The following is a 23,874-nucleotide window of genomic DNA, read 5'->3' on the forward strand; positions in this document are numbered from 1 at the left end:
CAGTGTCCCCGCTGCCACCCGCGCGGGTGCCAGGCTGCTCTGTGCCCACACAAGGAGAGAGCAGTGTGACTTTAGCTCTATTTACAACCCAAACACGTTCTCTTGCAGAGCATAAGAAGTGCCTGGAAGTGTTGTGCTTCCCTCCCATGCCCTGCACATGAAATGAGCTCTGCACTCCCACGCAGCCCCCTGGCACCCTGGCAGATGGAAGCTGCTGTGTCAGGAATAAGGAAGCCTCAACCCCTGCAGGCACACCAGGGCCTGGGTGGGAGGAGAACACAGCCCAGGCTTCTTCACAGGGAAGCTGGGGACCTCTTCTTGAAAAATCAAAACAAATCCTCCCCAGCAAAACTGAAGGGAAACACGCTCCTTTCACCACGGAGAGTTTTACATCTGCTCTCTTGCTCTCCCTCATCCCACACTCCCTTTATTCAACCTCTGTCATTCCCAGCAGCCTTGCCTGGTTGTTGGAGCTTTGTTCCTTCCAGCCAAGAGGAGGGACACTCCTTTCCTTGCATGGCTGTTTGCCTCAGACCCCTCAGCTCCCAGGAGGGGCATTTCCATGGCAGAGTTCCCCCCTCCCTGACCCGTGTGTGTTTGGAAGCTCAGACCTCTGCTGCCATTACATTTGGAGGCTGATTCATTTCCAGTGGGTTTCACCCAGAGACTTTCCATAAAGGAAACAAGCTTTGGAGGGGCAGGCTGCAGTCTGCTTCACGTGGCTTTAAATACAACAGCCCAAGGAACAGGCTCTACTTCCTTCCCCTTCTGACAGCAGCTGAGAGATCTGACACCAGCAATGTCACACTGCTGCCACTCTGCAACCACTGCCTGACAAAAGCTGGTTTCCCTTTTTACCCCTCTGTGCAGCCCTTGGGAGCAGCCTGGAAAAGACCCTGTGCCTTGTGCCGTACCCCATGAATGCCCTGTGAATTCTCCTGCCTGGTGAATGCCCTGTGAGCCTGTGGGCAGCCCCAGCTCCTCAGCCCAGGCAGGAGGAACAAGTGTTTTGTGTGATGGGGCAGGGTGACAACCTTGGGGGCTGAGGATGCTCTGCTGTCCCTCCTGCAGCCCCCTGTCACCCCTGCAGAGTGTACTCACCTCACTAAACCAAGAGCAGATTCATGTGAAACGTGCAGGGTTTGGGGCATTAAGGCCCCCAGGCTGTGGATGCTGAGTGACTCCCAGAGCTGAGCTGGGGGAGGGCAGGGATGTAATACAGCTCCAGGATCACTAATGCCCAAGCAGATGTGCAGGCAGCAGCCCTGCAAGGCTGCCCAGGGCACAGATGGCCATTGTTTTCCGTTTGAGATACATCCAGTAGCCCTTTTCCCCAGCAGTTTGCGGCCTGGTGCCCTTGCAGGGCAGCGTGGGGCAGTTTGTTCCAGCACAGCAAAGGCAGCTCTGGGAGCAGCACCCAGAGCTGGGCTCACTGCAGCTCTGGGAAGAGGGGCTGGCTGGGAGGTCAGTACCACACTGCCTCCTCCCCAGCACCTGGCAGCACAGAGCAGGCCTGGAGCCATGGAAAACCTCTGCAAATTATCCGCTGAATTGGGAATGTGAAACTCGACCCGTGACTGCTCAACTTCAGAAAATAAGCTGTGGAAGAGCTGCCTGGAACCCAGCTCCTGAGGCTGCTTAAAAACCATCAGGCAGGCTAATTCCTAGAGAGGGAGACTGTTCCAATTGCTGGAAATCAGCTTCAAAAAGCAGAGAACTCACCAATATTGATCTCATCATCTGTTAGTGTGTCACCGATGAAGTCGAACTGGAAGGACTGCAGAGTCTGGGAGAACTTCTGCACTGCTGAGGAGTACCCTGGAAAAGGACAGAGCAATCAGCTGTGGGTTTCTGCAATTGTTCTACAGAGGCTGCATGTCCTAGGAATTTGTCCTGATGGAACAAGACCAGAGGAGGGTGGTTATGAAAATCCACAGGCATTGGGAATTTCAGCGCTGCAGAAAATGCTGCAGCATTAATAACCCTCAGAGGCTGCAGAGAGAATTGGATTTGGGTTTTTTCTCTCTCTGAAAAAGCTTCTGCAGCACTAATGGATGCACCACACGGTACAACAACTGATCAATGGCCTTGTGTCCAGCCACAGACAGGAAGGGACACTTCCCTGCAGGAAAACATTGAGGAGATACTCCAGGGCTCTGTGCACCAGCATAGCTCCTTGGAGCACAGGGGCTGTTGAACAGGCTGGCCACTGTTCACAGAAATTGTTTCATAATATAGGAGAAAAATCTGTAGAGTCAGAAAATAAATGTGAGGGAAAAGGCAGGACTAAAAATAACTGTTCCTCTGTGGGGTCATGGACACAGGCAGGCCCTGAGGGAAGGACAGTGCCACAGAGCACACAGCTGAGCCAGGGGCACCCACAGATGGCCCTGGGACCTGCTGCTCCTGCTGGTGAGGAACAGTCTGGGCTGGAAGCAGAGAAATGGCCTGATGTTTCCTGTGGCTCAGTCCAAATTATTTTTGGACCTTGCAGAGAAGTTTCTGGCCCAAAGGATGCTTTGTGTCTTTGCACCCTGTGTGGCTGCAGGATGTGTCTGGATGGCGTCTGCTGGCATTGGCAGAGGGGCCCTGGGACGTGACAGTGACACCAGCACAGAGCCTGACCCAGGGCCAGCAGGGACAGCACACTCACTGCACTGACCACATCACCCTGCACAAAGATACAGCAATTCCTGAGATACAAACAGAAAGTGAGGCTGCACTTGCCTGACCTCAGAGAGGAGCATGCAGGCCACAAAAAGAAAAGCAAAGGAATAATGTAAGACTCTGATTTGCATTGCTACTTCTAATTTGGGACTCCAGCTGTGGGCACAGTCCCAGGCTGGACTCCTTTGTGGCAGGGCACAGAGACGGGACTTTGAGAAATTCATGAAATTACAAGTGGGGAAGATGTGACAGCACAGACCTTATGGGCAACCAGCTCCCACCACTGCTTTGCCAAGCCAGCACCATGACTGCTGTATAGAGGAACTTGGTGTACATGGATGGGTTTTTTTGATTTGAAAATAAAACTTACTACTGTGGTGGCAATCATGGGATGCTCTGAAATGCTGCTATGAAGGAGAGAGAAAAATTGGACAACATTGAAATAAATGAATGTTGGGGAAAAGAAATCAAATGGCCTGTGTGGGACACTGGCAGGCCCCCAGACCGCCCTGCTTCCCCTGTCCCCAGGTCAGGAGCTCCTGCCCTCCCCAAGGTCCCTGGGCAGGCAGGGGTGGGGGCACTGCCGGGTCCCCAGTGCAGGCTCAGAGTGCAGTCCCTGCTTCTCCCTCAAAAGCCTCGTTCAGCAGCTCCCTGATGGGTCAAACCTTGGCTCCTGAATGGGCAGATTCAGGCCTGAATGTCGCTATTTAGCCCCAGCTGCCAGGGGCTGGAGCACATAAATGGGTGAACTCTCACAGAACGATGTCATTGACTTGATGGAAAACCTCAGCAAATAATTCCCCCTCAGTGCCCCAGAGCTCACTCAGGCCAGGCTGGAGGCTCATTCAGCCCTTGCTCAGGGGAATCTTTGTTCATCCCCTGCAAATCCCCATCACCATCACCATCCCTGACGCTTCTGTGGCCCCAGCCAGCCTCTCCCCTGCTGCTGGTCACAGGTGATCTTCAATCCTTCCCTCCCAACACTCCTCCCAGCCCCGTGCGTGTCTTTGAGCCCCTCTGAAAGCAGCAGCACCCCCATCTGTCTGTCTGTCCGTCTGTCCCCTCCATGGGTGCTGGCTGGGGGCAGGTGACAAAGCACACAGCTCCAGTGTACCCGTGAGCACGGCAGCACACACAGGTCCCAGGGGTGGCACCTGGCAGGGACAGAGGGTCTCCATGTGCTGTGTGTCCCTGTCAGCCAAGAAGGGAAGGAGGGAGAGAGGGAGGGGGGTGTGAGCCCGTACCCTGCGTGCTTGGCAGGCTCTGGAGGAGCTCCTAATGGAAACCAGGCTTCTCCAGAGCAACACAACTCCACTCCCACACGTAGAGAGCCTTGGCTGAACATTGGCTCCTGACAGAGCTCCTGTGTGCATGCACAGGGCAGCATCGCTGCTGCTGCAGCACTGCCACAGCCCTGGGGTGTGAGTGAGACACAGCACAGGGATCAGTGACTGCTGGCACTGTGGGACAGCCCTGGGGTGTGAGTGGGACACAGCACAGGGATCAGTGACTGCTGGCACTGCCACAGCCCTGGGGTGTGAGTGGGACACAGCACAGGGATCAGTGACTGCTGGCACTGCCACAGCCCTGGGGTGTGAGAGGGACACAGCACAGGGATCAGTGACTGCTGGCACTGCCACAGCCCTGGGGTGTGAGAGGGACACAGCACAGGGATCAGTGACTGCTGGCACTGCCACAGCCCTGGGGTGTGAATGGGACACAGCACAGGGATCAGTGACTGCTGGCACTGTGGGACAGCCCTGGGGTGTGAGAGGGACACAGCACAGGGATCAGTGACTGCTGGCACCATGGGAACAGAGGATGTCCCCACTCGGGGTCTGTGTCCCTGCAGGGCCCAGCACCAGGCCCTGAGGCAGAGAATCGGTGTCAGTGCTCAAACACACTCGGTGGGATGTTGCCCCTTCCCTCAGTGGCACCCGAATGGCAGTGGGGACTGGTGACACCCCATCAGGCAGGACAGGGGTGCTGGGGAGAAAGGAATAAGCCATGGCCACAGGAAAGAGTCTTGACCACAGGAAGGAGCCAGCAGGAAAAGATTTGCTGTGGAAAAGCAGGGCTCCATCCCACGCTAGGAGAGATAACTCTGTGTTCTCCCTTGTTTCAACTGTTGGAAATGTTTCCCCACCAATACAAACACTCATTTGCCAAAGGCTGCTGCTCTGCACCCCCAGAGCCTGGCAGGAGGCAGAGGCAGCTGCAGGGCCTGTCCTGCTCCCCCAGCACCAGAACCAAGGACCAAGGAACAGTGCCATGCTCCAAGCTGGAATATCCCTGTGAACAGCACTGCCCCACAGACCCTGCCTGCTCAGCCTGTTTCCATGGAAACACACCAAAATGAATTTCATCAGGAGTCCTCAAGGACCCCTCTCCCTTCCAGCCTCAGGAAGCAATGCCAAATATCACCATTTGTGGTTACAATAATTTACTCTCCTAGTCAAAGTGAAGTTCCATCCCTGCACAGAGTGGTCCCAGCCAGGCTGTAGGGCAGGAGTGGGGGGCAGCAGTGCCAGCCATGCCAGCCTCAGGAGGCACACACAGAGCTCAGGGCTGTATTTATGTGTGGATAAACACATCTTCAGAGCCAGCAGCTCTGGAAGGATGTGCCTCACAGCTTGCTCAGTAAGGACCTATGATTCTCACTTCAAACTTTGACAGCAACCACAGGTAACCAAAAACCACAAACCAAAAAGTGCTGCTACCGCTGCAAAAGCCACAGGTCTTTGACAAAACACAAACAGAGCCCCAAACCAGGCTGTGCTGCTGCTTTTTCCTCCAATGCTTAGAATTTAAACCAGAAGGAAACCATCACCACAGAAAAGAACCCTGGGGGAACAGGGTGAGCAGACACAGGCAGAGAATGGGGCACCGAGGTGCTGCTGAGGGTCTGCAGTGTTCGAGGTGCCACAGGTGCACAGCCTTAATTAGTTTTACTAATTGCAACCCAGGTCACAGTCTGTGTGACTGCCATGGTCCTCTGTTCCCAAGAGAGGAAACCATGCCCCTGAGCACACAGAAATGGAAGTGGCTGTGACAACCAAGCAGTGACAGCTACGGGGACCAGGAGGATCCTGAGCCAGGACAGGAGGGCCCTGCCTGGGCTGCCTCACTGAACACCACAGGGACACAATTGGACATTGGGTGTGACACAGGGGCAAAAACCAGCTTGATTTCTAGAAATAAACACTTGGAAAACCAACAGAACATCTCCAACTGTGCAGGGGAGTGGGTGTGGAGGGTACACATCACATTGGCCAGGGCCAGGCTGCCAGCACCCTCACCCCTGTTATCCACACCCCAATAGCCCTTGTTTAAATGACACTGTGCAGCAGCTGGAATACAGCACCACTCTGCTTCCTAGGAAACAGCCAGGTGGGAACTGCTGCTCCTCCAGAAGCTCAGGGCCAGAGCAAGCAGTGGGTTCAGCAGCCCTTTGGCTAATCCTCATCACATGCTGCTCCCAGGGAGCAAATTAAGGAGGAAAAAACAAAATAAAAATACCACCCCTCTACTCATCATCTTTGCAATCATTGGCTATGACACTTTCAGTGCAAAGGCAGTCCTGAGTTTAATCTGATCCAGCTGAGCAGTGATGGGGCTGCAGCATCCCTGCCCCGCTCCTAGGAAAGGACAGGATGTCCCAGCCCACACTGGAAGGTGGGAAGTGACTTTCACTGCTCTCCCTGCCTGCACCTACACATGGACAGCTCAGGGAAGAGCAGCCAACAGGGATTTCCATGGGGAAAAAGGCAATTCCTGAGGTTCTGCATGTGCCCAACCCACAGAGTGCAGTGCCAGAGTAATTCAGTCACAGCTTCAGCTCTGAATAAAACCCATAAGGAATCAACAGGGAAAACACAACCTGGGTTTGATTGTGGCAGTGCAAATAACCTGAGCAAAGCTAAGCAGGAGCTCCATCTTGCATTTTGCTTTCTTATTCTCCAGCTTGAAAACAGAACTATCAAAGCTGGCCACACACACTCTCCTTTCAAATAAGCAAACAAAAGAATATAAAATTCACTCTGCCCTTAAACAAAGGCATTTTAAGACATGAAAATTTTCAGATTGGGATCTCACCCCTGGAAATCCATTTTTGTCAGGGAAAGGTTGCAAGACCCTGACACACAGCAGCTGAGGACACACCTACATCTCCTACCAATGGTCTCTATGGGTGATTTTCTCCTCCCTGGTGGAGAGCTGTGCACAGCATACATACAGCCTGAGAAATTCCACTTTTCCCAGCATGCAGAGAGATGGCTGTGATTCCTAAGGAGACAATAATGTGCCCATTGTTACCAACTCCTGCCAAAGAATTCCCCATGGGGAGTTGCATCACTAAGGAGAGGGAACTGATCACCATCACCACCCTGGGGAGGAGGTTCTGGACACAGTACCCAACCCACTGCTCCTGGGGAATTCTCTGTCCTTGCAGCAGAGTTTTAGGAGCCAGCACACAAAGAAAGTGGCCGAGGGGCCAGACTCTGCTCCAAGGTGTTGGATTTACACTGCATGAAGCCCCCAGTCTCTGTCCCACAAAAACACCTCAGCCTGGAAAGCCATGAGCTACCCCCCAAGCCCAGATGTGCCATCAGGAGCAATGAGCCCTGACTCATGGAACACTCCCAAATACTCCACAGCTGCTCAAACACAGAAACGTTAATTTGCTCAGATGAGAATACAAATATAACCTTCCAGTTAGCCTCTAGGTAGTCCCAAATCCACAGGATCCTGCAAGGACTGCAGCCCAGAGGGGAGATGCTCACCACCAGGGATCACAGAGTGGCCCAGGACAGGCAGTGCCTGGCACTGACCCAGGCCAAGCCGTCCCCTGAAGGCTCTGTGGGGACTCAGAAATCCTGACACATTGGACAAAGGCCATTTTTCCCACACTGACACAGGTTTTCCACTTGCCAGGAGTAAGTGGCTAGCGTGAAGTGCTAAAAATAACTTGCTATTTTTAGCTGTGCTTTACAAATCTCTTGTGAAGGAATTGAGTGGATGTCTCACACTGTCACACATTTACCTCTCCTAATCAGCTCCTCATTGACTGAGTTGTTCATAAACTGCTGCTTCCCTTTCACAGCCAGTCCAGCCCAGGCTCCAGGCATTAGAGCAGGGCTGTGCTCCCAGTTAAAGGACATTTCTCAGTATCTCTCCCTGACCAGTGACCTTTTGCTCTGCTAGTTGGCTACCTGCCCTCTGGACCATCACCTCCACTCACACATCCCCCTCCCACCCTCCACAATTTCTGTTTCCTGTCCTAAACTTCAATCTTTTATTATGAATTATTCTCCTTGCCCAGCCAGCCTTGTGGGAAGTGCCCAAACGAGCTTGACAGGCTTATTTTCTTATTTACTGTTAAATTAAATACCCAAGGAGCCAGACAGCAAGGGTTCACACTCATCACACAATTCTCACGCCTGCTTTATCTCCCTCATTGCCTGAAGAAAACCGGCTCTGCAGAACCTGCCATGCTCCAGATGAGCTGGCAAAAGTTATGAGGCTGCACCTCAAAGCTCAAGGCAGTTAAACACACACAGGGGCTCTCCTGCATGCCTGGAGCACAAGAAGATCATGGGTCTTCTCACCAACAGCTTGGAAGTTTGGCAACATATCAGCCCAAAATCCCAATCAAACAAAAAGCAACCAAGCAAGACTGGAAGGACAACAAAGTTTTGGGGTATATTGGTCTGTTTTGGGGAAAATTGGGAGGGAGTGATGTGAGATGCAGCTTCTAGGAGAAGGATGCACTCTCACCCTCCCTGGGGTTAAATTATTCAGCATCTTCTTCCCAAGACCTCCACAGTGACAGATCCATTGATCAGCAAGAGAATCATGCAGCAGAGCCACATTTCAAAGCAAAGACGTGGAGCACAGCATTCTCCCAGTGACACTCACTGGCTTGTACTGCTTTCCTAGAGAGCACCACTTCAGCCTGTACATTTAATATTTTTATAAGAGACAGTGTGCTGGATGATTTTTTTTTCATGATTTTTGCTTCTGCAACACAAGGGCAGCACAGGATGCTGCAGCACAGCCTCCTGCCTGGCCCAGCTCAGCCAGGGCACCCCTGCTCTCCCCACAGCAGCAAAATTCCTACTGGCATCAGCACTTCCCTTAGTGCTCCTCAGGATGAGCCATGGGTAAAGCTGCACTTTGGAAGCCTGAACTTCTCAGAGATTAGTTTTTTCCCCTTTGTCATTTTGCTGGCCTTTCAAATCAACCTTACAGCCCTGCAAAGCTGGAGGAGTTGCTTCAGCAAAACTGGGAAGAGACACAAGGCAGCCAGCCCAGAACACGTGGCCAACTGAAACGGGAGTTAAGAAAAGATGAGCTGCCTTAGAAATCAGCAAAAGTGGTGAAATGCACAGTAAGAAATAATGCAACTCCTGGGGTTGCAGAGGCAGAGAAGAGTCACAAAACGCTGTCACAGTTCTTGGTTCACCACAGACCAAGCCCAACCAGGGTTGCTGCCACACCTGCAGGAATTTCAGACCAGCTGGTGTCCCAATCCAGTCTCAGCACAGCAGGGATTGCTCAGCACTGCCCTGGGGCACAATGAACCTGGGTGCAGGAGGGACAGCCCAGCTGGGGGACAGTGCCCGGCTCTGTGGGCACCAGAGCTGCTGCTGGAAGTGGTGGCAGCTCCTGAGCTGGGCAGTCAGCAGCTCCCAAACCCTGCACAGGAGGCTCCAAGGGTGGCAGCACCCTCAGCTTTCTGAGAACTCCCAGCACAGAGGCGGCTGGGTGCAGCAGGGATGGCCAGGTGAGCGCTGGGTGGGGATGGTGCTGCCAGGAGAGCCCTGGGGATGGCAGTGCCAGGTGAGCTGTGGCTGAGGGTGACACTTTGGGGCTGGAAGCCAAGCAGGCAGCCAGCTGGAAGCAGGGTGAGGCTGGCAGGTGGCTCTGGCTGCTGCACCTATTTATACACCTGATGTGGGACATCACTGTCCCACAGAAGGCAGTCACCACCTTCAGAGTGCCAGCCTGGGGACAGTCCTCAGGCTGGGGAATGAAGAACAGGCTCTTTGAAAAATAAAACCAAAAATACACGAAGCTGAGCCATGGAAAACAAATGGATTTTGCCCTCCCTTGGGAGGAGTGAGCTGTCAGGGAGGGGCAGCAGCTGCTTTCCCGGGGGCATCAGGAGAGCAGCAGGGATCCCTGCAGTTCTCCAGGCTGTCACTATGATATTTTCTGAAAAATCCCTTTGCTAGGATTTTTCTCTTGAGAAGCTTCAGAAGAAAAGAAAAACAATATTTATCTGCTTCTATGGAATGCAACAGGTGAATCTTTGATTGGTTAATGTTGGTTGTTTCTAATTAATGGCTGATCACAGTTAGCTGGCTTGGGCTCTCTGAGAGCCACAAGCTTTTGTTATTAATTGTATTCTATTCTTTGCTAGGTTTCTAGTGAAAACTTTAATTCTATTATTTTAGTATAGTTTTAATATATAATTTTAATATATATATAATTTAATATCTATATAATTTTAATATAGTTTTAATATATAATTTTCTTAATGCAAATATTAATATATTGATATATTAATATATTCATATATATAATAAAATAATAAATCAGCCTTCTGAAACATGGAGTCGAGATTCTCGTCTCTTCCCTCGTCCTGGGACCCTGTGAACACAGCCACACCACCCAGAGCTCCCCGAGCAGGCTCCTGGCACGGAGCTCTGGCTGAGCTGCACACAGGGTGTGCTCCAAATCCGCGGCTCCCGCTGCTTCACAGGACGGACACGGGGAAAACAAACATGAAAACAACGGACTGTTATCCGGGGCAGAGCAGAGCGATCCCCACGGAGCCGTCTCATGATCCGCATGTCCCTGCAGCCCCCCTTCGCGGGCAGGGCAGGCTCCGGCGGGCGCTCGCTCCAAGCTCCGATGATTTCAGAGTTTCCCTCGATACGGGCGCAGCGGGGCTGGGCAGGGGCCCGCTGAGTCACACAGCACAGCACAGCCAGGGAGGGAGAGACCCCTGAGCCACCAGGGCGGCTCAGCAGCGATTCGGGGCGGGGAGGGACCGCATCCCTCCGGATCCAGCTGGGAATGCGCATCCCTCCGGATCAGGATGGGAATGTGCATCCCTCTGGATCCAGGCTGGGAATGTGCATCCCTCCGGATCCAGCTGGGAATGTGCATCCCCTCAGATCCAGCTGGGAATGCGCATCCCTCCAGATCAGGCTGGGAATGTGCATCCCTCCAGATCAGGCTGGGAATGTGCATCCCTCTGGATCCAGGCTGGGAATGTGCATCCCTCCGAATCCAGGATGGGAATGTGCATCCCTCCGGATCCAGGATGTGAATGTGCATCCCTCCGGATCCAGTACAGGAATGCACATCCCTCCTGATCCAGCTGGGAATGTGCATCCCCCTGGATCCAGGTGGGAGTGTGCATCCCTTCTGATCCAGGCTGGGAATGCACATCCCTCTGGATCCCCGTACAGGAATGTGCTTCCCTCCAGATCCAGGCTAGGACATGATGCCAGCCTGTCCTGCACCAGCTGGCACCTCCTGGGGGGCTCCTTGACACCATCAACCTGACCTGCACACTTAGGGGGGCTTTGCCAAGAGCTACCCCCACTCTGGGCACCTCTGCAAGGACTTGGGGGTTTGGATTTGTGTTTCCACATCAAAGGGTCCCCCAATGCTCTGCAAGTCACCACTTCATCCTTGAAGTGTCCACAAGTGTCCCTTGTTCTCCATTCTCACAGCTACAAGGTTTAGTAACATTAATATATCTATTTTTGTTTTAAACATCTCCAGGCTCTTCAAAATCAGGCTTGGCTGGGGGAACAGGCTAAAAAGGAGCAAGAGCAGACTGAGAGAGCAACTGACTTGTGGGCTGTACTTGTATTTATAGACTTTATCTCAGGCTATTCTGCTGCTCTTATCATCACTTGAACAACTCATGACCGTACGTTCACCTGCACGGAGAATTGGGTGACAGGAAAGGACAAGGGGCACAGAGACCATGTCTGAATGTGCCCCAGGAGAAAACAGCCTGGCCTGGGATCACTGCTGCCATGCAGCAGCTGTGAGACACAACACAGGCCAGCATGGACAATGCACAGAACAGAAACAACAAGGTTCCAGAAGCTTTCTCATTCACACGTGTCAGATCCTCAGACAGAAGCTTTATGTGTTTGGAAGACTCATTTAATGCTGAGTAAGGAAAAATAACTGCTGCCTCCTGAACTTCTCCAGCAGTTCCAAAGCTGCTGCATTTTGGTGCTCAGTATCTGTAAATAGTGCTGACTGCTCAGAGTTTTTTTCCATGAACTCACAGTTCTCCAAACCTGTGTTCCTGCCAGGCAGAGCCTCACAGCCCTCACAGCAGCACCTGCCCCTCTGTCCCTGGAGAATGGCCCAAGCTGGCACTGCAGGCTCTCCCTGCAGCCCAGATCCATGGCTGGGCAGCGAGGGATCAGTGCCAGAGCCAGGATGCAGCATGGCCAGGGCGTGCCACAGGTGTCTGGCAGAACACAGCTGACACAGCACTGTCACCCCACAGAGCCAGGCTGGCACCCAGCAGGACAGAAAAGCCTGGGGGCAAGCATGGGATGCCACATCTGTAGTTATCAATGTGCCATCAACAGCATTAGGAATAAAATATTCCAACAATACCTCAAGGAAAAAGCCAGAAAAGCTGAGTCCTCAAACAGTGACTCAAGAGGAAACTCTTAGGTCAGCAGCAGTGCTGCTGTGAGCCGTGGGCTGTGAGACACACAGAACATGGATAACACCCACATCCTCCCAGGGAAGGAGCCAGAAAAGCCAGTAGAAGATGGATGAAAAGCTCCCTGCATGCCTCATGTGCAGCACAAGGAAAAATATCCTTAAACACATGAAAATGATTTTGCCTTTTGTCCTGGCCCCTGTGCTGCTGCAGGCAGGCGAGTCCTCGGGAAGCATATCTGGGCTGGAAAAAACTATCACAAAATATTGCACATTGGTTTGTTTAAGCTGGAATAAAGCTGGCCCAGAGCCCTCCCACCAGCCCCTGAGCTGGCAGGGACAGGGCAGGCTTGGTGCTGCTGCCAGCCACCCCTGCCCTGGGCTTCCCAAAACAAACCCAGCCCTGGGCACATTTGGGCATGGATGGAGCAGCTGGAACCAACAGGAGCCAGGAGGGAGGCTCAGGAGCTCAGGACTGCAGCAGGGAGGGAGCAAGGGACAAGGAGCCAGGCCTGGGGACATCATGGCACAGCCAAACCATCCTCAGCCACGGGCAAAGCAAACCCAACAGGGACAACCTGCCCAACCAGGGAGCTGCTCCAGAAGAAGCAAAACCCAGCAAACACCTCCCTGAACCCCAGAACACAGGGTGGGATCTGCCTCCCAGCTGGATCTGGTAGAGCCTGTGCTGGGCCCTCACTGCTCCTGCCTGCACTGAGGATCAGCTCTGGCGCTGGGGGTGAGTTGGCTTTTGGGAGGGTTTTTGTTCTTTTTTCTGCTATTGTGTTTTAGTGTCTGGTTAAAGCCTGTCTGGTTTAGATTTGCACCAACTGAGGCCCCAGTGCTGTGCTCAGAGCTGGGAGCCCAGGAGCAGGAGCTGCTCCATCAGCAGCTGCAGAGATGCCCTGTGCCCAGCTGAGCTGAGGGTGCTGCAGAGATGCCCTGTGCCCAGCTGAGCTGAGGGTGCTGCAGGGTGCAGAGGCTCCAGGGAGAGCTGGGCTCTGGCTATGGGTGTGATTTAACACAGAGCTGGGAAGTCAGGAGACAATTGTACAAGTTACCAGCTGTAACTGGTGCCCTTACTGGCTGAAATCCCCACTGGGGATGGGGAAGACCAGCAAGGAGCCAAGAAGGGATCACATTATTGCTGGAGGAGAGTGATGTGTTTTCCAGCAGGTCATTTCCCCCTGCTCCTCACTGTCTCATGGCTCAGCTGTCTTTGTGGGACAGGACATTGTCACTGCAGCTGTGCCTCCCAGCAAAGCTGATGCTTGCCTGGAGAGCTGCAGCCTGTCCTGTGTGGGATAGGCTCCTTCCTCTTCCCCATTTTCGAGAAGAGCTTTAGGGTTGTTTGGACAGTCCCCAGGATCTGGCTGTGATGTGCTGCAGGAACAGATTCCATTGCCCCACAGCCTTCCCATGAACCAGGACATGGGGCTCTGGGCAGACAGGCCACTCTGGGTGCCTTCAATCCCATTAAAATAACCTGTTCCAATGCTTCAGTCCCATTAAAATAACCTGTTCCAATGCTTCAATCCCATTAAAATAACCTGTTCCAATGCTTCAATCCCATTAAAATAACCTGTTCCAATGCTTCAATCCCATTAAAATAACCTGTTCCAATGCTTCAGTCCCATTAAAATAACCTGTTCCAATGCTTCAGTCCCATTAAAATAACCTGTTCCAATGCTTCAATCCCATTAAAATAACCTGTTCCAATGCTTCAGTATGGAATTAAAATTAAAATTAAATTAACCTGTTCCAATGCCATGCTGCTTCCCACATACCACAGCATCAAACCCCCAGGCACCACATCCAACAAGAGCACAGAAACCTGTCCAGAACAGGTCTGCCATGCTGGGGGACACCAGAGTTCCCTGAGGGGACAGGCCAGTTCCCACATACAGCACTGAAGATCTGCAGGGGTGATGATGATGATGATGATGATGATGATGATGATGATGATGATGATGATGATGATGATGATGATTATGATGATGGAGGGACCTTTCCTGGGTGTCCAAGGAACCCCATTTCTGGAGAAAAGCTCACACAGTCCCTACACATTCTTTGTCACTCCATCCTTCAGGATGAAGTGCTCAGACTACCTGGGGAGGCTGGGAAGTGCCAGCACAGTCCCAGGCACTCTGCAGAGCTCCAGGCTGGACAGAAATCAAGTGCAAAACCACAAACACAACATTTGCATGAGAGCTCACAGCTCTTCAAGCTTCAAAGGACAATTTTCACCATCACAGCACTCACAGGTACTGATGAGAAAAGCCTCCATCTGACATTTCTCCAGCTCCATTTGATATTTAATTGGGAGAGAAGATCAAAGACCAGGGGAAATAGGTGGTTTTGCATTATCATACACACAGCTGAGCACAGTGAGCAGGAGAGATTAAAGCACAGAAATAAACTGCAGTAAAGCAGCCATTCTTACAGCCACGGTGATGCCATGGAGCCACAACTTCTGACAAGCCAGTGCCCTGGAGCACGTGCCCTGAGCAAGCTCCTATGTCCCACCATGGCCATGGGGAGCTCTGGGCAGGGACAAGCTGCTGCTGGAGCCGAATCCCCAGGGCCCACAGCAGGTCCTGATCCTGGCCAGCACAAGGGGATGGGACAGACACCTCCCAGAACCTCTCCCTGCCTGACCAGGGACAGGCCACAGTGGTCTCAGCACTGCCAGTACAACGTGTGGGACCAGCATTGTCACTTGGCACTGCCACTGACTCGCCACACTGCTGGCACAGAAAACAAGGGATGCAGCCAACTTTACAGCAAAAATAATTTCCATTTCTGACTAAAAGCATTATTTTCTATTATTGGCTTTCACACCCAAGAATGCTACAAATGAACAATATTATCCTCTGCTTTAGTAATTTAATTCCCCACTTGGCAATACTGAATACTTTGTCCCCTTGTGGTGTCCTGTGTATTTGTGACAACTCAGCTGCTGGGGGGTGTCAGTACCACACTCAAAGGCAGCACTGGTGGGGCTGTGGCTGCAGGATGACCCTCCCCAGGACATGGCGGGCTGCAGGCCCCTGGAAGAACTTCACCCCTGGAATTTTATTTGCTCCAGCTGGTGACACAGTTAGGTGGAGGGAATGGAACCAGTTTCCCTTAATCCATGAAAGATCAAATGAATTTAAAGCCCCCTAAAGAGCCCCCCTCATTCAGGTAACCTGGTCTTGAACACTTCCAGGGATGGGGCAGCCACAGCTTCTCTGGGCAACCTCTGCCAGGGCTCACAGGGAAGAATTTCTCCCCATTATCCCACTAACTCTGCTCTCTTTCAGTGTGAAGCCATTCCCTGCTGTCCTGTCACTCCATCCCTTGTCCAAAGTCCCTCCCCACCTTTGTTGCAGGCCCCTTCAGGTACTTCACCCTCTCTCCACATTGGATCTCACTCTCCTGATGGCAGCACCACCACTTTAGCATCCCAACAGCTGAGGGCACCTCGTTCCCACCCTGTCAGGGGGCACAGAGGGGCTGTCAGCCGTGGCTGTGTCCCAGTGGACACTGGGATCTGCCAGCTGGCCGTGGTGAGGCCATGCCCAGTGAGTACCCCACATAACCACAGCTCCACATGGGTAGGATTCAGAGATATATCAATTTTTTAAAGTTATCTGTTAACTAAACACAGGGAGCTGATGGAAGCCCAGGCAAGACTGGCCATAGCACCTCCCTGGCAGCTTGCTGGATCAGCTACAAAAACACCCCACAGCATTTCAGGCAAGAAATCCTCATCCCTGGGGGTTCTCAGTGCTGTCTGGGTGTGCTCTGCTCTCTTCTGCTTCTGCCCTTCCTCCCTGGCCAGTCTCCCTGGGCCGGTTCTGCTGATCCAGCGAAATCCCTCACATCCCTGTGCACTACAAACACTGAAAAGGGAAATGGTTTTGAACAAAGTGATGAAGAAAAGCATTTCCATTAGCAAGCGTGTTTGTTTTAATCCCTCTGATTTCCATTTTGCTGGGGGTTTTTCTTTGCCCTGGACTGTGCAGAGATTTGAGTTTTGGTACCCACGTTAGGTCTCACAGCCCCGTGACGTGGGCAGTTTCAGTCACACCAGCTTTTGTCTCTGCTGCTTCCAGATGGGCAAACACGGGCTATTCCAGCCACAGCCTCGATAACAAGGAAGCTCTGAATTATTCTGAACAAAAGGGCAGCAGCTAAACCTATTAACACCAACTGAAACCAACCAGCTGGCAGGAAAACCGCGTGTGACCAGCGTGGATTGTCTGCGTCCCTGCACTGCCCCCATGGATGCTCTGCTGGCCTGGATAACAGCATGGACAACAGCAGAGAATCATGGAATCATCTGGATTGGAAAATTTAAGATCATGGAGGCCAGGGAGACGACACGGGGAAGGTGTGTATGAAGGTGGATCCAGCTGTGGGGAAGGAAAACAAACCTAAGCAGTCAGGACAGTGTCAAACACGTGGGACTCGGCGGTTTCAGGTGACACAACCTGGCCCAGGTGCTCTGCTGATCTGTCAGCACTTCTGAACAGGCGACTCCCGCAAAGTCAACACTGAGATCGGCATTCATTGGGAAAAATGCTCACCGCGGTTTGCAGGATGACAGAACGCCGACAACAATGGGAGGATTTCCAGCAGGGCCCCTCTCATTCACGGGGGTCCCGCAGGGTGTCGGGATGGCCGGGACGGACCCGCCCCGCTCCCCCCGCTCCGGGGATGCGGGATAACGGAGCAGCTTCCCCGAGCGGGGATCACCGGCCCTAAACCAGCCCATCCACGGCAAGGCTCGGCCGGGGTCAGCCCAGCGGCACGGGGGATCCGGCCCGGCCCGGCCCTGCCTGGGGACGGCGGCGGTGGCCCCGGAGGTGGCACTGCGGGGACAGGGACACGCCGGGGGTGGGAAGGGAAGGGCAGCCCTGCCCGGAGCGCTGCAGGGCACGGCCCAAAGGAACTCCAGCCGGAGCCGCGGGCAATGCCCAGGGAACGGGACACCCCGAGCCCTGCCCAGGGAACGGGACACCCCGAGCCCTGCCCCGACCCCCGCCCGTCCCGCTCACCGCGGATGGCGGCGATGAGCGCGTTGCCGTCCTTGATCACCTCCTTGATGAACTTGTTGGTGCGCTCCAGCTCCTGCTCGTAGCACTTAAGGCGCTCTCGGAAGTCGGGGCTGTCCAGGTAGCAGTCGCTGAACTCCAGCGGCGGGTGCCCCATGGCCGCGCCTCGGCCCGGCTCCGCCGCGCTGCGCCTACCGAGCGCTGCCGCTGCCGCCGCCCCGGGCGCCCCGCGCCGCCGGCATCCCGCGGGCCCGCCCCGCCCGCCGGCCCCGCCCTCCGCTCCCCGCCCGCTCCCGCTGCCGCGCCTCGCCCGAGCGACCCCCGCCCGCCCGCCGAGCTTCCGGCCGCGCCGCTGCCGCCGGGAGGTGTAGTCCGGGATGAGCGGCCGCCCACCCTCCTAGCCTGGCCCGGCCCGGCCCGGCACGGTTCGGTTCGGTTCGGGCGCTCCGGGCCGGGCGCTGCCGCCGCCCCCCGGCCGCTCCCAGCGCGCCCCCTGCCGGCGGGGCGGGGCCGGTGCCGCCCGCACGCGTTGCCATGGACGCCCCGGCGGCGGCGCGTGACGCGGCGGCGCGCGGTGATGACGTCAAAGTGGCCTCCACGTCGGCCGGGCGGCCAAGATGGCGGCGGCGGAGGGGAGCGGGGCCGGGGGGCCCCTGGTGAGGGCGGCCGGGGGAGCCGGGGGGAGCCGCGGGAGGGGAACCGGGGAGGCCGGACTGAGGACGGGCCGGGGGCGTTCGGGCTCCCCTCTGTCCCTGAGCAGGGCCGGGCAGCCGGTCAGGTGCCGAGCAAAGGCGCAGCGGGGTCTGGAGGCCCGGGCGGGCGGCGGCTCGTCCGGAGGGCGGGGATGGGGACGAGGAAGGCGACAGGGGAAGAAGACAGGAAAGGGGACAGGGTCGGTGCAGGGCCGGGGACTGCCGGTCTCCGCCGTGCCCTCCGTGGCCCGCCTGGCCAGCGCCTCCCGCCGAACCGGTCGGGCCGTGCCCTGTTTGCCTTCGCCTCCGGGTACCCCGGAGCTTTGCTCGCCCGCGGGCGGGGAGGGCTTCAGCCCGGTTAAACGGGTCCCTGAGCAGCCTCGGTGTGTGCCCTGGCCGGGGGTGTCCGTGTTAATGTTAAATGTTTAATGTTAATTTTAAATGTGGGTACTCGGGGGTGGTGCGGCTGTGCAGCCCTCAGGCATCACCTCCCTTCAAACACGGCTTTTTATTTATTTATTTCAGTTACTGCCGGAGCACAGCACAGAGGGTGGGCTCTGGGGGTGGCAGGGGACAGGCTCACACACACGTGCTCAGCTCTTCTGTCACTGCACACATCGGGCAGGGATAGCAGAACTATCTTTGTTGTATCTCTGAATTCTGAGCAGCTCTGTCCATCCCCAGCCCATCTGAAGTGCACATGAAGATCACATTTGTGTTTGTTCCTAAAGGTTTGTGCCCATTCAGTTCCCAGGTCTGGCAGATGTGTCCATATCCCAGGACATTCCAGTGGAGGGGGAGATCACTGTCCCTGTGGGATCTCACTCTCCTGATGAGGATTACTCCACGCTGGATGAGCCAGTCAAGGACACAATTGTGAGTCTGAGCCCGTGGCTAGGGTAGAACTCAGGTTTTCTGGTGGTTTTGGCAGCTGTTGTGCAAAATCTGTGTTTTTGCACAGCTCTGTACTTCAGCAGGAATTGTTTTAGAACTCATCACATAAAACAAATTCCTGTGGGTCAAAAAGTGTCTGAATTGTGGCCCAAAGTTTCTCTGTGATGCTGAAATCAGTGTGGGCAGAGACCTCAGTGGGAGCTTGTGAGAAACTCTACTATTGAAAGTGTTTTTCATTTATTCTCTTTTCCTAGAGGAGCAAACAAATTGTTGGTTATATTCTGGTGTTATTAAAAGCTACAGTGTTGTGGTTGTTAAAGAAAAGGATGTGATGCTGTGGTTGCTAAGGAGTGCAGGAAAAGCAGTCATTGTTTGTTGCAGAGGGTGCTACAGAACTTGTTGGGTTGGATCCTCTCCTGATTTGAACATGGACATCCATGTTCCTTTACTTGTGTCTCTTTGCTTTAGCTGAGAGCTGTAATTTTTATGAGGGGCTAAATGAAAGTGTTTTGTGTTTGTTTCAGATGAGGGACCTGAAGGCTGTTGGGAAGAAGTTTGTCCATGTCATGTATCCCCGGAAGAGCAGTGCCCTCCTCAGGGACTGTACGTGCAGGGGAGGGGGGTTCAGGGGGGCTGAGCACCCTGAGCAGCAGAGCTGGCACCTGGGGTGTCCCCAGGGCTCTGGGGCAGGGTGGGTGCAACTGGCAGCTGCAGCAGCTGCTGGGTCTTGAGTGGATTTTGTTATAGATCATGGGGTAAGATGCTGGATAAGAGAATTGTGAAGCAGTGAGATGTGGCATATGGCACCTTGGGAGTTGGGCAAGGGGCTCTGTTACTCCCAGGAGAGTGTAACTGAGGTGGTTCTGTGCCTTTTGTGATGTGTTTTCCCTCTCCCTGCAGGGGATCTGTGGGGCCCATTGGTGCTGTGTGTCTCCCTGGCTCTGTGAGTATTCCAGGGGAATTTGGGGTTTTGTAACCCAGTGCATGAGGGAAATGAGATGTTAAAAATTACTCATTAATATGTTAAGATCAATTTCATCTGGTCCCTCTCTGTCTTGTGCAAGCACTGCTTGGTTGGGTTCTCTGATAAAAAGTGTTTGTGAGACTTCAAGCCCATTAGCACCTCCTGTCCCTAAATTTAGGATTTAGGGATGAACTCTTCCTGGTCCCCTGGCCTAGGAATGGTTTTACTGAAGGTGTCTCAAGTTATCCTTATCAGCTGTAGTCCTGCATCCTGTAGTTATTCCAGGGTTTCTCTGAGGCTGGTTTGTTCAATCACACACCACTCTGCTGCTTTGAGAGGTACCAAAACTTTGGTACTTTAATTTCCATCTCAGAAGGGAATCAAGCCTGTTGTCCATGGCGTGGTTCCCTTCTGAGTGCTTTCACAGCCCTCAAAATAGGGAAACAAATGGACTGAAATCAGTTCAGTTGAGCCACAACCATTTTTTTCCTGTGCAAAACTGAGGATATGATGAAAATATAAAATGGAGGAAAAACTGTGTGCCTGCTCCAGTCTGGGAAAACTCCATCTGTGTGTTCTCCAGTGCAGCTGTTTCTCCCTGTTCCCCACTCCAGGATGCTGCAGGGTGGCTCTGCAGACAGCAAGGATGATGGAGGGCCCCAGTTTGCTGAGGTCTTTGTCATCATCTGGTTCGGGGCCGTCGTCATCACGCTCAACTCGAAGCTCCTGGGAGGCACCATGTGAGTGTGGGTTTGTTCTGTAGAGCTTCACTTCAAGCTCTGCCCTGCCTGGCCTCACTGCTGTCTCCCTGATGCTGTCTCCCTGTGCAGCTCCTTCTTCCAGAGCCTGTGTGTGCTGGGGTACTGTGTGATGCCTCTGACCGTGGCCATGCTGGTGTGCAGGCTGGTGCTGCTGGCGGGCGCGGGCACCGTCAGCTTCATCATCCGCCTCATCGTGGTGGGGGCCATGTTCGCCTGGTCCACCCTGGGTGAGTCCTCCCTGAGCCTGGGCAGCTTGATCTGGGCATTTCCTGAGGCAGAACCAAGGGGTGATCTAGTCTGAGGTGGCCCTGGGCTGCTGAAGGGCTGTGAAAATAGTTCTTCCAATCTGAAGCTGAAGGGCTTTAGAAATAGTTCTTTCAATCCTTGAGCTGGCAGAGGTTCAGCCTCTGCTTCTACTCCTGGTGATATCCATGGTCATATGCAAATCACCTTGGGCAGCAGGATGGTGATTTAGTATTAAACTCTGTGAGACTGTTGGGTGGTTTATTCTATGATTATGTTATAAATACTCTTAGAAAATGCTGATTTTATAAAGATGCATTTGCATGATTACACCTGCAAGTCTGGCTCTCATTGTACAGTGTTAATCAGTATTTATGGCCAGGCTGGTTGGGGCTTGGAGTAGCCTGGGCTAGTGGAAGATGTCCCCTGGAAGGTGTGGCAGGGGGTGGAACTGGATATCCGTTCCAAGCCAAACCATGCTGTGATTCCATGATTCTATGACTTGTCATTCTGTACAATAGAGAAGTTGCACTTGGTGATTACAGCCCATTGCTTTGAGCAGTGGTTTGATTTTCAGCACAAGTGCAGTGCAGATCCTGGCTGTGAGGGTTGTGCTGCTCGTGCTTCACAGGTTTTGTGTCTCTGCAGCATCCACGGCGTTCCTGGCAGACAGCCAGCCCCCCAACCGCAAGGCCCTGGTCGTGTACCCCATCTTCCTCTTCTACTTCGTCATCAGCTGGATGATCCTGACCTTCACCCCGCAGTGAGCACCATCCCAAGGGGCTGCTACACTGACTGGACTTTCTCATGGACGCTGCAGTGAATCCTTGGCTTTATCTCCTTCTAATTTATATATAGGGATACTGTAAAAAGGCAGGTTGTGGGATAAAGCCAGAGGGCTGCAAAAAGTGCTCATTTGTGTGTCACTCTTTGTGAAAGATGCTGAGGTCCAGCTGCTGAGGTCCAGCTGCTGAGGGGTTTATTTAGCCCTGTTCTGTACTGGTGTTAAATAAACAATGCCCACTGGGACAGGGATTGTTCCATCTGAGGAGAAAGTGGGAAATCCTGGATTTTCAAGCTGCTGGGAGATGAAGATTTTGCACGACTTGGCAGATTTCCTGCCCGTGCTTGGATTCTCACTGAAGATAAAAATGCCTTATCAAACCATAGAACTTCACTGCAATGATGTGTGGAGAGGAAAGAGATGTGTCTGACTCCTTTTCATGTGGGACTGGGGCTTTCCCAGGAAAGGAGAGTTCAGTCAAAACTCAGTTTTGCAGGGAATTTGAGCTGGTGGCAGGGAGTTGCTTTTGCCCATATCCAAATGTTGTGTGTGTCCATCCCTTCATGTGGCAGGAAAGAAGGTTCCAGCTTGGTGCCTTCAGCACTGCCTCTGTGAGGGGACTGTGGGCTCACTGCAAGCTGCAGACCTGTGACCAGAGGGAACAAAGCTCAGAGTCCTGCAGAAATGCCGAGACTGTAACAAAGTCTGGGCTCTCACCCTGCATTTGGGAAGTGAAAATTCCTTGGGAAGTACCATGAATGTGTATCTATGATAAAAACAAAAAGTTCTGTGCACAAAGTGGAGGTTTTGGGTCTGTAAAACCCTACCAGGGCTTGGGCCCCAAAGTGTTAAAACAGCTTGAAGGAAGGGAAATAAATGGTACTAGAGGTGTTGGTGCTCTGAAGCAGGATGTGAATTCTGCTCTCACCTGCCTCTCTGTGACTGTTCCTTTGGTTGTTCATGGGAACAGCAAAGAAATGTGTGCAAATGTGCATTTTGTTCCCTTGTACTTCCCAGGAGATGTCAGACACTGTTCTGTGGGGTTTTAATTTTGCTTAATACTTTAATAAAAGGGAGGGGGCTCCACCAGTCACTGCTGGTTCATTGTGTACCTCTCCTGGGTACAGGTATGGAAGAGTCAGGTGCATTTTGGCACAGACACTGGGAGCTGGGATTTACTTTGGAACTACAGAAATGATTCCTGTTGTCTGTTGTTCTCATTCAGCAATCCATGAAATATCTGGGGTGAAAAAGCTGCTGTAAAATGTCCTTTTTCCTACATTTGTGCAGACAAACTGAAACTGAGGTCTGTGGGTTCTGCTGAGGTGTGAATGTGCCTAATTTCTACTTCTATGTGCAAGAGCAGTCTGTGCTGTAAACACTGGTAGTGGGTGGGAGCTGGGATGGAAATTGCTGAATTTCAGATTAAAAGTGCATTTTTGCATTAGTGGATAATGAGCTGCTGTGTGTGGCAGGGCCTGCCTGTGTCACCAAGGGGCTGGAGGGGAGCTGTGGTGGTTGGCAGACATGGGAACCATGGAAAGGGGAATTTTTAAGTTTCCATTAAATTATTGCTGGTATGGAATGTGTTTTTTCTTTTAAAGTGTGCAGTTTTTCGTTCAATTAAATGTTAGTTCAGCATTTGAAGCTGAAAAGAAATATTCAAGGGAAATGGATGGTAATGCTATTGATGGCTATGCTGGGATTCCTTGAGCCAAATATTTCTATCCTACAAGAATTTAACCACACTTTGAAAGAAATCCTTGGATTCTCTCTGGGTCTTGTGACTTGAGCTGCTCTTCTATCTCAAGGATAATTGGAGTAGCAGTTAATTGATCCAGTAATATTTTGATTTTTTTTACATTTCTTCAGAAAGTCAAAAAGCCCAAACTGGGATTTGTTTCTCAGCCACCCTGGAGGTCCTGCAGAGCCCCTGCTATGACAGAACCACATGGGCACATTAAACACAACCAAACCATTTTGGTTCAGGGAAACAAAACGCCTCAAGCTTGTTTGATATTTGCAGATGCTGGAATTAATGCAGCTGATTGATTAATGCAGCACTTTAAATAGCTGGTGTCACCTGTGAGTGCTCCCTGAATGTCCCTCATCCTGT

At 52.9% G+C, this 23,874-nt stretch overlaps 2 protein-coding genes across 2 annotated transcripts in view; one reads left to right on the forward strand and one right to left on the reverse strand.

Annotated features, from left to right (window-relative positions):
• The window catches only part of OPHN1 (oligophrenin 1), a 51,798-nt gene extending 34,221 nt beyond the window's left edge, over positions 1-17,577 (reverse strand). Inside the window, exons 1-2 of the mRNA XM_058813998.1 lie at positions 17,424-17,577; positions 1,723-1,818 (exon numbers count right to left, since the gene is read on the reverse strand). Coding sequence (XP_058669981.1) covers positions 1,723-1,818; positions 17,424-17,577 — 250 coding nt within the window. The remainder of the gene's footprint in view (positions 1-1,722; positions 1,819-17,423) is intronic.
• Positions 17,578-18,013: 436 nt separating this feature from the next.
• On the forward strand, positions 18,014-21,885 carry YIPF6 (Yip1 domain family member 6). Its single transcript, XM_058814137.1, has 7 exons — positions 18,014-18,076; positions 18,860-18,988; positions 19,531-19,609; positions 19,907-19,949; positions 20,585-20,710; positions 20,801-20,958; positions 21,623-21,885. The coding sequence occupies exons 1-7, from the start codon at positions 18,038-18,040 to the stop codon at positions 21,739-21,741; spliced, it is 693 nt and encodes a 230-aa protein (XP_058670120.1). The 5' UTR covers positions 18,014-18,037; the 3' UTR covers positions 21,742-21,885.
• The last annotated feature ends 1,989 nt before the right edge of the window (positions 21,886-23,874 follow it).

The sequence above is a fragment of the Ammospiza caudacuta genome, chromosome 14 (assembly GCF_027887145.1).
Source record: "Ammospiza caudacuta isolate bAmmCau1 chromosome 14, bAmmCau1.pri, whole genome shotgun sequence".
NCBI lineage: Eukaryota > Metazoa > Chordata > Aves > Passeriformes > Passerellidae > Ammospiza > Ammospiza caudacuta.